Genomic DNA, 17,402 nt, shown 5'->3' on the forward strand with positions numbered 1-17,402 from the left:
TATCCCTCTTATCTTCCATTAAAGCCCAACACGTTCAAAGGTCAGTCCAACGCCTTTTTGTCCGCACTTGTGCTAGTAATCCGCACCAAGAAAGCTTGTGATTAGCCGCCGTACACAGAGGTATTTCACTTGAGAAGGGAAACAAATACAACTGAACCAATCATAACAGACTGTACCCATAATGATAATCTAAAACGCAGAGGAGACCATGCATTTTATGATCTGAACCATCACAACATCACCTACACGACAGATAATTCCAAGATGCCTTCTCTACTCTGCAAACAAAGGTGGCATTAGTGTAAGCAATATATAAAGAGTCTTGTGCTGTCAAAGTGACAAGGATTGCTGACCACCATGCTTGTTTTAGCTCTTCTGATTTTAGAAGTTATCTTCACCTCTCCGAACGTTGAGGCTCTATTCTATTCTCGTTTCGGTGAGTAATAAGAGGTGATTTGTCTGTCAATCGTCGTTCATGTTATGATTGATTATTTTATCTTGCCATTTGAACTGCATACATGTACAATGTAGTTTATTTGATAGTACCAATACAATTTACAAGGAAAATGTTTTGTATATTTTCTTGGTGATGGACTGTAAAATATACATTTGAGTTCTAAAACAGAGTTACGTATATATAAACCAATGTCTTTGGATCATGGCTTTCAGAAGCAACACATATGTAAAGAAACTGATGAAAAGTTGTAACGTTTTCGGTTTATAAACTACAAACGTTATCAAAACGTTTCTAGATTGAAAACAGTCGCCGAAACACTGCAAACTTAAGGTAAAAAACTATGATACCCGTATCAAAAACACCACCATTGAATATCCATTTATTGTCTGTATCATGTGTAGCCACCGTCAAACAAGTGTGTATACTTTCTTTTGTAAGTGTATTTCAATTCTTCCAATCATATGCTGTATTGATTGAGAAATGCTTTGGATGACTTTTGAGAAACGGGTATGACTAAGATCTTACATAACCACACACAGTCTTTTAACAGCCAGAAACCGATGCTGGCGGTTCTGTGGTCAGTGCAGGGCATCGTGTGATCCGGGGGAGTTCATGTTAGGGCCCGTGCCGTGTGGATTTGGAGCTTTAGGAACATGCTGCGCTGCCGAGCTACGTAAGTATACTTATATCCATTCGATGAATCCATGTATCCCCAAACTATTTTACAGAAGTTCACCATGCTACGACTGTCTACATTTACAGCACTTTAACGTTGCTGGAATGCCCAGGGACGTGGAGATCATTGGTTTAAGGTGCAATAAATATAGGGTCCTCATGCTTGGTCGGGATGGATAACATTTACAAATTGTATTATGGTCTAAAACGCTGCAGTCACATAGATTTGATGTGCCGAGTTGCATTCCTGGATATCCTGGGTGTTGTTGATTGTGGTTGTCAGCGCCATAGCTACGTGTGCTAAAGTGAAAATGTATACTAAATACATCATCTTCATGTCCACAGCTAAATAGCGTTGTATATGTTACGTCAGGTTGTAAAGTGACGGATTTTTTTACTTAGGCAATGGAATATTTTCAGTCATTTTACAATCATTGTTTCCATTTATTATATCATGATAACGAATTTCAGACATTTTTATACTTAATTTTATCACCAAGTGATTACAAATAATAGGATTAAAAATCAATGTATATTTTGTTTACTTTTTTTGGCTTCTCATCATAGCATAAGCCCTTTCCAACTCCTCAATAACCTTATTTCAATCCGACGGAAAAATGATTTTAAAATGACTGAAATGTTTGGCATTTTGTAAATTGCCTCAGTGAAACTTTTAATCATTTAACAAATTGACTGAATTTACACATTGACTGAAACATATATAACAGAAATAAAACCCAAGGTTGTCTTCAAGTCATTTATTCACTTTGCCATAAGGAATTGTAGCCCTGACTATCCGATCCATGCAGCCGCGAATACGTTATGAGCATAATTGTGACCAACCATCAGATGAGGGACCTTGTGGGTGAAAAATCACATTTTGACTTCGTAATACATTTTAATACTACGGTATCTTAGGCAATTAAATGCAAATCATAAGCTTCAATTCATATCAATGACTGTGATGCATGGCATTAAACGTTTGAAATATTTTTCTGCAAAGTCCCATTTTCAGACTTATAACAGTCCGTACACATGACCATTTTAACGGAACTAAGTTGACGTCAAACTTCTTTCTTTATGACGTCACTGCACAATTGTACCCAGGACCCATAAGGTTCCTTTTCTCCTGGTGGGTCACGTGTTGATGGGGGCCTATTCTAACCCAGAACTCCCACTGCGATCGTCGGTGAAAGGATCCAGATTGATAATGAGATCACATGTAGGTACATAACATGAAGGCAGGATGTGATGTCAAGGACAACAAGCCGGAGTCCTAGTAATACTAAATTGTCCTTTTGTTTTTTGTAGCTTGTTCAGCTTATGGTGGAGTATGTCGCCGAAGTGGATGTCTCAGTTTAACAGAGACGGAGTACACATACAAAGTGCGATGTTTCAACTCGCAACAGACATGTTGCCTGAGAAGGCCCGAGGGCATTAGGTCATTTGGGCCATTCACAATGCAACCTATCGGTCCTACCTCCAGACCAAACATATTCTCCAGTAAGACATGCTTATCTATGTTATTTGATTTTAAGTATGGAAAAGTGAAACGTTGTTTGGATAACAACATATTTATTGTTCATAATGACATCTCAGTGCTACTTGTCCCTTCATCAGATGATGAGTCAGTTAAAGGCCCCATCTGTTCAGATGTTGGTTGGGTTGTTGTTTAACGCCGCACTCTGGACCAGACAAGCCACTGATTGATATCCTGAGCATCGATCCACGCAATTGGGATCGATGACATGCATCAACCAAGTCAGCGAACCTGACCACCCGATCCCGTTAGTCGCCTCTTACGACAAGCATAGTCGCCTTTTACGGCAACCATGGGTTGCTGAAGACCTATTCTAACCCGGATCTTCACGGGTCCTGTTCAGATGTATCCAATTTATGAACCACCAAGGAATGTATGTTAAAGAGTTGCGAATTTCCCTGATGGAATGACAAAGAGGTGGTTCATGTGTATATATAGTTGATTTGAACTTGTCATTTCAATAATGTTTGTCCCTATTCGTTTTTCGTAACGAACACAATTCAAATTTAACTCTTTAGACATTGATGTTTCAAGTCATGACATTCCATTTCTATCTCGCTTTTCCATGCTTGATATCATTTTCTAAACGCACCATTATTACCCTGGTAGATCGATCATTCTTAAATTGAATTTCATTCCCAGCTCCATGGGGAGTATAGAAACTAAGCTATCACATTACCAACTGATTCTCCGGGTACCAATTCACTGCTCAGTAAACTGAGGCATATTTTAATCAAAACCACTTGGCTAAAAAGACACCACAACTTGCCTTCAGTGTGAGGCATGATCAGAGCTCGAGAAGAGCTCAGGGTTCAAGCTTGCCAACACGGTCACCCATCCTTTAAGATACCAACTTTCCTTACCTTTGCCTGATTTATCACCTGTGTGCAGTAGATATGACTACTTGTACCACGTGGCATAACAACAGTAAAAAGTCTGTAGAAATCTAATTTGTTTATACGTATATACTGCGTCATATATATGAGATTATTGCATGAAATTAGAACAGTCAGACAAGAGGCCTGCATACTGCATTTAAATAACTGATATATTATTTAATATATTTACCATACGGAAACTCGACTAATATCCTCTTTGTATGTCATCACAATTATACCAGACTGTGGAGGAAGACGAATCTTTAGTTCACGGATCCTGGGAGGCAGCCCTGTGGACTCTCCTTCTCAGTGGCCCTGGATGGTATCCATCAAGACTGGTTCGCCATCCAGCGGCACACACATATGTGCTGGAGTACTCATTAGAAACAACAGGGTCCTAACCACGGCTAGCTGTGCTGAAAGGTATTGTTTTCAGGGCAGATATCCAAGGCTGATAAAATAACATTTTCATCAAACTTGGATGAAGTTAACGTTTCTTGTGTTCAGAATACATATTTGAAAGTAAAGAAAGACACAACCCTTGTTATAATCATAAGAAGTGATTATAATATAGTGATTATACCAGATGTTTGGGCAAATCGCGAAATCGTCTCCAACAAAATGACACAGGAACTACGTTAACACATTTTGTAATACGGATTTAATTATTGTTTGGTCAAGTTAAAGCGACATATGTATTTCCATCCTAACATTGTATGCCCCTCAGTGCTTCGACCATGTATGTGACCATCACAGAAAACAATATAAACAACCAAGGAGAAATTGGAGAAACAGACATTCGTGTTCGTGGCACCATGGTCCATCCAGCCTTCGGTCCACCACGACCAGGGGACACGTTGCAAGGTACTTTGCTCTGAATAGTGTAGGGTGCGTTGGTGAATGATCGATACATAAATGAACATGCATATGCATGGTACATTCGAATGTATCTGACTATTCTAATATGCATGCTTATAGAAGTGTAAGCATATGTGTTCCTTATGAACTTGATTGGTCTTGAATGAATGATGAAAGTATGTTGCAGATTTAGTATGTGGAACTGAATTTCACCGCGTATCGGCCTAATGTGGATCGGAAGTACTAAATGATGCCGGACGTACACCATTTTGGCGGAAACCGCTTGTCTCCACACAAAGATTTTAAAATGAAAATTCGTGAAAAAAGACGACTGTTAGGTTTATAAGAATAGGAAAACTGCCATTAATGATAAATATTAGAAGATGAGTGTGTGTGTGTGTGTGTTTGTGTGTGTGTGTGTGTTTGTGTGTGTGTGTGTGTGTGTGTTAGTATAAACATTAACATTAGTATTCTTGTTGGAGTCCACAGTACACAATGATGTGGCTAAGACTAATTTAAATCAGCCCTTTCATTAAGAAGTATTATTTAAGTGTTGTATCGAGCACTATAGAATGTATATTGGAGTAAGAAATCACTCTTTTGGATTTATTTTGATTTCACCAACGTTTTAAAAATATCATTTGTGAAATAGTCACCTATACTCCACAGGCAATGATATAGCAATCCTTACTTTGGAGTCATCTGCTCCTGTCCCCGCCCAGCCAGCCTGCCTGCCTCGTGCAGCCGAAGACATCCTTCCCGCCACCAGATGCTTCATCGCTGGGTGGGGTTTTAATGCAGGTATGTTTGGCATCGATGGATATCAATTTAATTCATCATATAAATATATGCTTCAATGCTTGAAAATAGCCAGCCTCGATTGTCCAACGAATCAGATTCAATTGAGTGTAAAATACACACTAGCGGTGAACATTATGTGAATGGATCACTGAAACTCAGTGATGAGATTAGGTGTGAGCGAAAAGGGTAAGCATGTCTTGCCCTGTCGGTAGCACCCGCCACTCAGTATGCCTCAAAGGTATGTGTTTGCAGCCTGACACCGCAAGTCAGTACTCCTGCTATGTGACAGCGGCATGAAAACACATCACACAATCAAGTGTATATGTTAGAATACATGCTAGAATCGTCAGCTTCCGTCGACAGAAGTCTCAATAAATTCGAATTTATGTAAAAACAGTTATCATACTCAGTATTGTACCATTATCAATATGCGTAATAATTATTTCTTACGTCAGCTAAGGGAACAGACTGGAAGAAAGGCATTTGCCTGTTATATCATACCGCACGTACCCCGAAGGTGACGAAATATAATATCGCCTCAACCCTTTACTAAATAACCTCTGTCGTTTTTGGTTCACATGTAGCATTACATTCTACGTAAATAAACTTTCCTTGGGTGCATTATCGACTTAGTTTTTTGTCCATAGTTGCTCCATGTTAAGAAACGTAAGATTCGTTTCAGCTTCCGATGGCCTGCTGCATGAGTCCCGTGTGAACGTGGTCAACAACGCGGTGTGTTCCATCGTCTTAGCATTAGGAGTGAATTCCCAACTTCCTCCGGATAAGCTGTGTTCTGCTCCTTTCATAGACCGCACAGATGCTTGCCAGGTAAATGTTATGAATAGCTTAGGTAAAATGGGTTGCCTCATCTGCTGGGTAGTTCCATTTGACAACATTTTTATCTTTTGTTTTCTTATTATTCTTTCCTGTTGCATTAATTAACACATTACCATCAGTATCATGTTTATACATGGCAAAGTTCATTTTGGTTACAGCGTGGTCATTTAGGTATATGACGACCACATGTTTGAAGTGAGGCTAGGTAAAACGGGGTTTATCATCGTGTTCAAGATTATTGCACTTACGTGCATATAGCGAGGTGTGTGTGTGTGTGTGTGTGTGCGCGTGTGCGTGTGCGTGTGCGTCTGTGTGTGTGTGTGTGTGTCTTGCTGCATGTACTAGTTTGGATTAATGCATAATTATGTCGAAGTTATAGCGCTAACACACAGTTTAGCATGGATACCTTTATCAGACACAGCATACGAGCACCTGGACGACCAGTTCTTGTTTCATCTCCTTATTGCGGAGTACCAGGCAGGGAAATAACAAGCATAATCGTCTAACGTCTTTTGGTAGGAATTCCGATCTCTGGGCAAACGCTCTAATCACTACGCTGCAGTGCTTTAGAACCACGCGCGCATTTATTTGAAAGCAAATGCTACATTCAAACGAATCACATTTGTTGACTCTGCAGATGAATAGTACATGTATCTAATTTGTCTAGTGTAGTCATGGGCTGTACAGCTGTGGCCTGTCCATAGCTCAAGAAGACTTCGATACAACATTCTTCGTTATATCAGACTATGATGGTTGATTGTACTTTGATATTTGTTCAGGGAGACAACGGTGGAATGCTGGTCTGTGAACAACAGCCGAACGTGTGGACGCTCATTGGTGTCATCAGCGACAACGCATGTTCACAAACACTTCCTGTGGTTTATACGGATGTTCGGGGACATATTCCATGGATTCTTCCAAACCTGTAGAAGCATTTGGGTCAATTACTAGTAATTTAATTATATTTTGGGTGAGTTGCTGTCATAGAGATAACTTTGTGTAAAGAGTTAACCCAGTCAAAATTACGTTGTATCTGTTGATGCCACCACAGCCTCAATTGTAGCAATAAATAGTGTATTCTGTGTCTTTTCCTGTTTATGGTCCATTGACAAGAAATAATTGAAGTTTAACAGATTCAGCTGTTGCAATACATAAACATTTATTAAATTTTGTGTATGGAGATGTTGATAAGAGTTGATTCAGGTAGAATATAGAATTTGACTAACATTTTTTTTGTTATTCATTACTTGTTTAATCATGGTATTGTATGGGATGAAGTGCACAAAACGTCTTTCTGCTTGTTTTCAAAAGTAATACAGGAATTTCATGAAATCACTGGTCATCTTATTCAGGGATTTCACGATTCCCTAGTTTCACAATCTTACAGTAACATATACACATCAGCCTGAATATTACCCTTTTCTTCATCGGTTGTGCTTTCAAGACATGTCAGAAGCGGAGCTGTTCATCAACTTCGACAGAAGTATGACATCATGCTACTTCAGTTCGATGAGGAGGAATATGAAATCTAAAACTATCAGTCACCACGATCAGAATCAGTTTATTGGTACATCTGGTCTTGAGGCCTATAGTTCGTTTTGTGTATAAACATGTATAACATACCTAATGCAGGAATTACCACAACATAATTACAACAGGCTACCTGATACTTGTCTATGTTTGAATATTCACAATAATAACACACGAAATGTAAATATTCGCTTTGTGTTATGTTTTTGTAAAAGGGTTTTAGATTTCAAAGTTGTCTTCAGAAACTTCCCAGCTCTCATTTCTGCCATCACCTTGCAGATCGACAAGATTCAGTAAACCACTTTCAACAGCAACTGTAATAATAGTGTAAATAAGCATGCTGATGTGTCGAATTAGGTGAGGAGTATTACTGAACATTTATCAGCATGCAAGAACGTTAGTCTACAATAGATGCGTCAAATAATCAAGATTATTGCTATTATGTGTTGAAAAATGTATTTCCTGTACAGTATGGCTTCAATTCCACATACAATTCCAAGATTGACAACATTCATAGTAAGCGATCAAACGTATGCAGCTGTTTTCATTGTGATTATACTCATCAAATAGTCGGAATCGTACAATCGACTCTGTTTTTGGCTGAAATTTCTTATTGATATAGAAGGGGTTTGGGTCCTTTTATTTACATTGTTATGACAACAATTTCCTGTACATGTAAACAAACAGGCAAATATCAACACTACTGATGCAGAAATGGACATATTTACATAAACAATTACAGCCTTATCGGCTCACAACACACACACACACACACACACACACACACACACACACACACACACACACACACACACACACACACACACACACACACACAGATTAGATTATATAGATTAGACATTAGATACAAACACACATACTAGTATTGCCTAAGTATAAATAAACCTTAAATGTATGACAAATCAGTTTGTCAACAAAGATTGGCCTGACGACAAGAATTTATCAAAGCTGTCAAAAGGCAGTTAGTATTGGCTATAGTTTTGCTGCATGGAGATACATTGTGATCAGTTTCTTTAGTTCTTTTTAGTTCTTAAGTTATTCATTTAACACTAACACAGTTAAACGTGTTCGATAGTATCAAGAACATTGAAAGTTGCGATGGATTCACTTCATATGCCCCTCACAATGCGTTACAAGGATTGAGATGCTTTTTGTGCAGCATCACGTTAAAATACATAAACATACGAGTGGTCATTACGTCGTAGTTTTCTTGCAGTTTTATTTACATAAGAAGAGAACATGTTTCTACGATCCGAGAAGGATTCGTGAACAAACACCCATAACATGTATCTGTCTAGGGTTAGGGCAAGAGTTCAAAGCTGTGGAGAGTGTGATCTTATTAGTCTTGAAGTCTGAAAGCACGAGGCCATACATAACTTGCATATGTGCAGACTGGGTGTCATTGTCGTTTGACAAGTTAAGAGTTTGACCGATTCGGGCGTGATTTTCACACCGATAGAAGAAATAGTTAACAAAGCCTGGTGAAACGCAAAAAGTTAGAGGTTGGAGGAGCTTGTACAAGAGCGTGGTACAGAATGGGAATCTTCTTGAACAGGCGCCACAGGATCAGCACCTTCAACTGTAACTGGGATGTTATCTTGGATACTGTGTGTTTGTTGGTTGTTATATCTGCAAGCTGTTTGCGCACAATATTTCTTTTGGTCACGTACGTATTCTTTCGTGTATTGTAAGAAATAAGGCTGATTTACTGACATGATTTACTCTGCTAACTGACAATACAAGTATAAATGCAAAATGAATACCTGTCCAGTGTTATATCAGTTATAAAATATTATGATAATATTACATGTATATATATTTATGATACTGATGTGCAACTAAGGCACTATTCATATCAGCCATACATGTTGTGTTTAAGTTAAATGCAATTAAGATCAATGGCTTGTATCTCTAGGAAAGCAGAATATCAGTGATTTCTTTTCGTTTTGTTTAATATTTCAGCTAATCTATAACACATATAATGCCAAGAAATGATTCCCTTGCTGTAAAGACATGTTAGGAATGCTATCATATGTCCATGTCTTGCAGATACTGCATAAACTGGGCTCTGACCTGTAAATTAACAGTTCTATATGTTTAGTGTGCCACCTTCGTTATGGCGGGGAGTGTCGGGGTTTGTGTCACCCTGTCGAGGTCAACCTCGGGTTAGACTATTGCAACAACGGCATGGGTTACCAGGGCACCTGCTGCGTGGCACTACGTAAGTACATGTGGCATTATAAATACATTAATTTTTCATGGGTAAAAGGCATAACTTAGAGTATACCTTGAAATAGTACACAGCATTAATACCAATTTTATTACATTCAATGAAATCGGGTTCTTGATCGTTTTTTGTAGTATTTAACACCTTTTTCATTTTAATTGTCATTGCCTAATAATATATGATATTATAATGAGACAATGATATTAATACGTGAATGTTATTGTTTGATAATGCACGTAGATATACTTAATGTCATCAGACAGGCAGAGGGAAACAACGATCTAAGGGACCACTTTTGCCAATGGATGTTTCTCGGTATAAGTAATTGTTGTATTTTAGTGTGAGTTCAAGACAGCTATGCCGTGTAACGTTTTTCGTCTTCTGTCCGTCATCTCGGCCCTGAAATCTCTTTGTTTGTAAAGCTGAATGGAGACGAGCCACAGAGCCGTGTGACTTTATGTTGATTATAGGTATATATTTGGGTGTATATTCTATTCAAAATGATAACATAAGTTGTATTTCGATATATCCCCATTTGTGTATAAATTAACAGTATATTCCATCATTGTTAGGGAGCAACCATTTAACATTCGCCCATGGCTGGGTGGTTGATGGTGGTTTGGAGTTATATTTAGTTGAATATTCCTTGAGACAGATTTTTTTAAGTCAGCGCTTCAAGACAAACATTTTGTTCTCACCCTCATTTTGTTGGATCCACAACACAGTCTGTTTCAGGTCAGAACAATCCAGCCCTCCCAATCCATGCCCTCCCTTCCCCCGATTGCGTGATGATAAAAAAACATGTCTCATGACCTATGGCTTACTATTAATTGAACTCTTTATATAATCTGTTCTAAAAATATTAATAATGAAGAATATGGAACAACTCAGAACCACTGACTATTTGTCCGGCGTGACTAAAGGATCCTTGCTATTGTCCGGATATGTAAACCAAATAGTCAAATAGTCAGTAAGTATGACTTTGGGGCAAATTAGGTCTTCATAGTTCGTTTTCAAGGTAAATTTCGGAGCATCTATTGATGTACTTAAAGCTGACCAAAAACACGAAAACACACTCAAATATCACCGTGGTTTGTAAAACGTTTTGTTACCTGGACACACAACGGAAAACGATTGGTTCCCGGATTGGCAACTTCATGTTGTTTGATGTTGGTTTTGGGTTAAAGATCACAATAGACCAGGCGGTCTGTTTACATCAAAACATCATTTTAACGAGAGCAAAGTGAAGTAAAAATAGAAGGATTTAAAACCGCAAGTTTACAGTATACTATTTCTGGAAGTATTTAGTCCTTTTTATGAAATTTAAAAAGAAGAATAGAAAAGAACCCCAAAGCACTGAACAATCATTAGCTGAATCATGTCATGTTTTAGTAGAACAATCAGTATAATAGTAGCCTCTGTTGCTATTCCAAATTTTCAAAACTCAAATTCCAAGACATACAAGTACACATGTGAAAATAATGTTCATTGATATAAAACATATAGCTTTGGCAACTGTGTTCTGTAAATGCTCATGTTGATGTCCATTCACAGCGTGCTGGTACATTGGTGGTATTTGCCGAAAGTGGTGCATGCCAGACTACGAGACGAAGTATTCCTTGCCAACAACATGCCCACACTTCAGGTCAACCTGCTGCATGCCTGTCACTAGGATGTCTTCCAACTCTACAACTACCACAGATACATTTCCAAGGAAAACAACAATACCGACACCATTACCAACATCGACGACGACATCCAGAGTCGACACATCTGCTGTAACGTTTTCAAGCTTTGAAACAACTTTACATGGGTCTACCTCAACAGGTGGGAAACTTAACATGCCATGGTGTCGTAGAAATAAAAACACTAAAGTCAAAGCAAGGATGAAGTATTGGTAGTTTTAAGTGTATAAATTTTGTAAATCGTAATTAAACGAAAATTCATGTCATTGGATCTTTAGATTCTCTTCAAAACAACCTTTTTCAATTTGGCAGTAAGCCTAACAATTTAAGTAAAATAAAAGCGACAAAACCCTTTCCATTAATAATAATTAAAAGCGACAGAACCCTTTCCTTTAATCATAATACAAAACGACTAAACCCTTTCCTTTAATCATAAATAAAAGCGACAAACCCTTTCCTTTAATCATAAATAAAAGCGACAAACCCTTTCTTTTAATCATAAATAAAAGCGACTAAACCCTTTACTTTAATCATAAATAAAAGCGACAAACCCTTCATTTAATCATAAATAAAAGCGACAAACCCTTTCCTTTAATCATTAATTAAAGCGGCAAAACCCTTTACTTTAAATGAAAGTGACTAAACCCTTTCCTTTAATCCTAAATAACAGCGACTAAACCCTTTTCTTTAATCATAAATAAAAGCAACTAAACCCTTTTCTTTAGTCATAAATAAAAGCGACTAAACTCTTTCCTTTATCACTGACAAAATCGCCAAAACCCATAGAGTCTATTGTACGATTCCGACTATATCCTAAGCATGTGTTTATATATAAAGACCTTTCTGCTAAAATCGCTCCACTGTGCAATGAAAAACTACCGGTAGAAGTACATACATTTTCAAACTATCATGCAACCAAAAAGCATAGATTTTGATGGGATTTTCATATTCCATTCAAAACAGACTATTACCATAAACAGCTAAATTAACTTTTGTCATGTATTTCCAACCAGGAACTTGTGGCAAACGAAGATACATCGGTTCCTTTCCTCTCAACAGCACACGTGGGGCATGTGTGTTCCCCTGGGTTGTGTCAATCAGGACCACATACAGCCATCACTACTGCTCGGGCGTGCTGGTATCTGACCACGCCGTGTTAACAGTCACTGGATGCGTGGATGGGTAAATATGAACAACAATGTGCATTTCAACAATGGTCCTGATCTTATTACATTTTACGATTACAGATAACCTTTCTCGTCGTGGGGTAATATCTCAGTCACAAAGTGATCTTCTACAGAATTATTACTACATCATCAGAACCGGGCCCTGGTTGTTATTAGATTCTTCTCATTGTATTACATACAAGAATACCCAGACCATAGATTCCTGTTTATATTGCTTCCTACCTATCATATAACCCTAACTCTATTCTCAGATACCGAGAACAATTGTTCCTTGTGTTTCTTAAATATTTCTGATTATCTTACTATAAACGACTACAATGACATAAGGTTTAATAACACTTTCCTCAACATATAACCATTAATACATTCTCAGAGAGAACATATATTTGGTTATAAGTTTTAAACGTTATTATGTAAATTGATTAATACATGTAATTATTGTAATTTGAAGAAGTGGAATAACTGTTTGTTAGGTTCCTTACTCTGTCAAAGTGTATTCTTTAAGGGTTTCAACATCTCAACTAGTTCTAACATTGGGAGAATATGACGCAACACAAGCGGAAGCCACAGAAGTACAGGTGGAGGTTGCATCCATCACTAGGCACCCGCACCACACAGCCTTCACCAGAGGTAACTCAAGATAGGTGAACAAAAGCAGCTTGACTTTTCAGACGCTAGAATTAGAGAACGATGCAGGATGTGATGAATACAAAATATATAAATCATTATTGGGAAACGTATGTTACCAAGATGCTTGTAAATGGTGAGGGTGAGGTGAAATTGGGTTTAAAGTCCCGTCCAAGATTATTGCACCCATAAAGCGACGTGCAGGTACGTGTCTGTGTGTGGCTGCTTGTACTAGTCCGGACTGATGCCGATTTATAGGGCTTGTTCAACATGAATACCCCACTCAGACACAGTCTAATGACTCCAAGCAGACCAGTCCTTGCTTAACCCCCTTAATGCCGAACGCGAGACAGGGTAACAACAAGTACCGTCTTTTAACATCTTTTGGTGTGACGCGGCCGGTCCTTGTAAATAGAAATATATTTTATGACATATTTTAGCTTTAAGTCTGCAACCATGAAGATTTGGTTAAAAAATGGTGCCCAGCAATCTATGCTTTTCGTAAGGGCTGACGAAATGGATCAGGAAGACTCGGTGACTTGGTTGAGAGCATGTGCATCGCACGTGTGTCATTGCTTATGATATCAATTACTTGATTGTCCTTATAATATGTTTATGTTACCAACAATTACCAAATGCTTCACAACAAAATAATCACATAATTACACGTGCTTGCAAATGGACATGTCTCCAGCTTTAAGTTTAAGTGTGTTGTCCCGACAGGCTTTGATCTCGTGCTGTTGGAGTTTGCCGAAGTTGTGAACCACCCCTGCATTTCCCCAGTGTGTCTACCTAAGGTCAACACATCTCCGGTCAGTCTCGGGTTTGGACGTTGTCTGGTGGCCGGGTGGGGAGATATCACAGGTGTGTCCATAGTGGCCAGTCAGGTAGCCCTTTTTGGATGTCAGGTTTCCACAGGGTCGGTCGGGGAGACCTGTGTTTGATTCCCCAAGTGAATAAAATAATGGAAAATACTTTCTGTTTGTTAATCATAGTCGATTATACTTAGTTCCCTTCTTCACGTAGATAATATCGATTCAGTCAACATGTAAGAAAGGTCTTGGATGTAAATGTGGACGTATGTTATAGTAACGGATAGCATTTTATGTTGATTACATTTCTAAATTAGATCCAGATGTGTCGAGTGTGCTCGAAGTTCGGCCAGTGAGAGTGTACGAATCCTCCATGTGTTCTCAACTGCTGTTGGCCATGAATGCCAACGGCACGGTGCCTGATGACGTAATTTGCTCTCTACAAGACGACGAAGAGGACACTGATTGCAAAGTAAGTCTGAGGATGAAAGAAGAACCTTTCATTAAAACGCAGTACGAATTTTTAAAATAAGCGAGTACCTACATTGTAGAGACTGGTAATTGGTTTTCCTGGTCGGATTATTCAAGTTATCCAAATCGAGTCTGTTTTTATGTCTACCAATGGCTTGAAAATAACCCACAATAAAGATGCAAGCAAGTCCCACAATAAAGATGCAAGCAAGTCAAGTCAAGTATGTTATTCGTTGGTGAGATGAAATGGGGTTTACCGCCGCATTCAAGATTAATGCACTTAAGTAGCGACCTGCATGCACGTGTATGTGTGTGTGTGCCTTCTTGTACTAGTCCGGACTAATGTCGATTTTGTAGTGCTAGCCCACTGAGACACAGTATACTGACTCCTAGCAGACCAGTCCATGTTTTAGCCCCTAAATACTTAGCGCCAGACAGGATAACAACAAGTACCATCTTTTAACGTCTTTTGGTGTGACGCTGCCGGGGATCGAACCCCGACCATCTGCTCTCCATAATCAATAGAAAGACCGGAAGACTACGACCTTACATGTATCATAAACATTTGTTCATATATTACTGTCCTCCTGATATCTGGTGTTCCCGAAACGGTAAGCGTATCCTTTCTCACCAGTGGCGCATGCCACAAACACATACAAAGGCAAGGCAATTGCTCACCTGATACACACACGGGGAAATATGGTACTAGTCAAAATGGGGATTTGCATGTGGCATCATTTCGTCACTGATGCGTCAAATTTGGAAATGTCCTCCACATGTCTACCATAAAACGTTTCGAAAGCTTTACGAAAGCATTGAATGTTATAACCTTGAACAAACAGAAGTCGTACAGAAAACGTCGGAAACTTTGTAACAACGTTAACAATACTTAAGATTACCAAATGAACGTTTGGTGTCATGTCAGGTTTACCTGCACGATTCTTTGTTTCAGACTGATGGCGGGAGTATGTTGATATGCCCCGATGAAAACACCCAGTACTTCCTGTTTGGCATCGTTACAGAATACACGTGTACTGACTATGCGGTGACGCTTTATACCGATATAAGTAGTCATATCGAATGGATCGAAAGCAACTTATCATGACGATCTTACTTTTGTGAATTTATGTTGCGGATCAACGAGTCGCTGTTTCAGACAGGACGACGTGTTGTGTATTTAAATCAATTCAATTTATAAATCGGAAATGTTGTAATATTTTGTATTTCAAAGAGTGTGATTAAAGGAATAATTTCAATGAGACCCCGCTGTTTTCGTGCTTTCCGATTTGATATCCTGCTGCATGTTTTATCTCAATAATGCCAAGCGCCGGGGGTGGTAATAACAATCAACAACTTTCATCTCATTTGGCATCACAATTACAAACCTCTGATATAATCAACAGCAACAGCGCGAAAGATAAGTCTTTTTCTTTACTCAAGCTTGACCTGTAGGAAGTTTTCGTAAATTGTGTTAGCAAAAAAAGGAAAGTTAAATTTGATAAAATATACTCTAATTCTGCGACTTTCAGGCAGGCAGATCACAATAAGACCTTCGACGCAAGACACTTTCAGTGTAAATCAGAGAAAGGGCACAGGTTACACTAATAGTTTCTTATTTTTAACAACACGTCTACTTGATGTAAATATGAGGTAGTTTACATATCACGTCCATGTAATTGTTCTGTACGAGATTTATAAATGTTTGAAAAAAATAAGGCTGTTTGACAAGCTTGGAGTTATACTGTGTCCTCATGTCTGATTAGTGACCACAGACACGCAAAACATGCATTTCCTCTTCAACATAGTGTGAGCCTTTAGACTTACAATGTACACACAGGCGTTGGTTATACTCCACCATATCATAGCGACCAGTTTCAACAGTTATTTTAAAATTTCTGCATCTAAATCGAGAGAGCGTTTAGTGATGTTAAAAATTAATGACGTTAAAAAGTGTTATCATGATCAACATACAGGAGTTTTAGGATTTTGGTGTGGAGCATCTACCCAAGTCAGAAAGTCAACAAACACAGAGTGAGTGTTTCACAGCCGCTGAACCACATAATTTTCCCTTCCGCCCAGCCAATGCAAAAGACCCAAATGAAGCATGTCTAGATTTTCCGCAGGTTCTGATTCTGCATCTCACAGGGCTAGATGTTTTGTTTCCATCGATTATATATTATCAGAGACTTAGCGTCAGTCCATCTGCCCCGTGAGTTTTCAAGGTGAGAATAATAGGTCCCCAGCAATCAATTATGGTCGAAAGTGGCGAGAGTCATTACCTATTTGAAGACCTTTTCACTGTTAAATTATCTTCCTTCAAACGTCTCATGAGGACAAAGGGGAAAAGGTTGAGGTGAAAAGACATATTGTGGTGACTAGAATCATGAAGTCCTGGCGATCCCAGAGCGCCTGACCTTTCCATCCGCACCGAGTCGTTTAAATCTAGTGCAAATATTGTCGTAGAAAGTGTCACGATAATGTAAATGTCTCGAGGCGAGAGACAAATTAACTAACTTTCAGTGTTGGCAAATAGTCGTGAGCGGTTGACTTCTGTAAATAAAGTCCTTTCTTAATATTCTGGGTATAAATGGGTTTACTGATAAATTACACACAAGGTCCCTACATATATGCACATGTACATGCATGTAATATCCGTGTGATATATATAAACTTGAAAATCATATTCGTGAAACCGGTTGACTAAATGATACAGCTCATCTTTGGACTTTTGTATTTTATCTATCTATGTCTGTGAGTGAGTGTGAGTGAATATGGTTTTACGCCCCTTTTAGCAAT

The 17,402-nt window shown here is 38.6% G+C and overlaps 2 protein-coding genes across 2 annotated transcripts; both read left to right on the forward strand.

Moving 5' to 3' along the window:
* The first annotated feature begins 357 nt into the window (after positions 1-357).
* LOC139454267 (chymotrypsin-like elastase family member 2A) lies at positions 358-6,975 on the forward strand. The gene is made up of 8 exons (XM_071235880.1): positions 358-436; positions 1,008-1,130; positions 2,444-2,635; positions 3,793-3,973; positions 4,278-4,414; positions 5,078-5,209; positions 5,892-6,037; positions 6,826-6,975. Exons 1-8 carry the CDS (start codon positions 358-360, stop codon positions 6,973-6,975), a joined length of 1,140 nt encoding a protein of 379 aa, XP_071091981.1.
* A 2,057-nt stretch (positions 6,976-9,032) lies between these two features.
* On the forward strand, positions 9,033-15,803 carry LOC139454265 (chymotrypsin-like protease CTRL-1). Its single transcript, XM_071235878.1, has 8 exons — positions 9,033-9,263; positions 9,699-9,818; positions 11,379-11,651; positions 12,523-12,691; positions 13,202-13,326; positions 14,047-14,187; positions 14,453-14,607; positions 15,559-15,803. The coding sequence occupies exons 1-8, from the start codon at positions 9,188-9,190 to the stop codon at positions 15,709-15,711; spliced, it is 1,212 nt and encodes a 403-aa protein (XP_071091979.1). The 5' UTR covers positions 9,033-9,187; the 3' UTR covers positions 15,712-15,803.
* Positions 15,804-17,402: the final 1,599 nt, after the last annotated feature.

This window comes from Haliotis cracherodii, unplaced genomic scaffold (assembly GCF_022045235.1).
Source record: "Haliotis cracherodii isolate W230 unplaced genomic scaffold, xgHalCrac1.p SCAF_10, whole genome shotgun sequence".
NCBI lineage: Eukaryota > Metazoa > Mollusca > Gastropoda > Lepetellida > Haliotidae > Haliotis > Haliotis cracherodii.

Coding starts and splice junctions, on each gene's coding strand:
- LOC139454267 (XM_071235880.1), top strand. CDS start 358: ATGCTTGTTTTAGCTCTTCTGATTTTAGAAGTTATCTTCACCTCTCCG. Junction 4,415..5,077: donor ACCAGGGGACACGTTGCAAG/GTACTTTGCTCT, acceptor TATACTCCACAG/GCAATGATATAGCAATCCTT. Junction 6,038..6,825: donor ACCGCACAGATGCTTGCCAG/GTAAATGTTATG, acceptor ATATTTGTTCAG/GGAGACAACGGTGGAATGCT.
- LOC139454265 (XM_071235878.1), top strand. CDS start 9,188: ATGTTATCTTGGATACTGTGTGTTTGTTGGTTGTTATATCTGCAAGCT. Junction 9,819..11,378: donor CACCTGCTGCGTGGCACTAC/GTAAGTACATGT, acceptor GTCCATTCACAG/CGTGCTGGTACATTGGTGGT. Junction 13,327..14,046: donor CCACACAGCCTTCACCAGAG/GTAACTCAAGAT, acceptor TTGTCCCGACAG/GCTTTGATCTCGTGCTGTTG.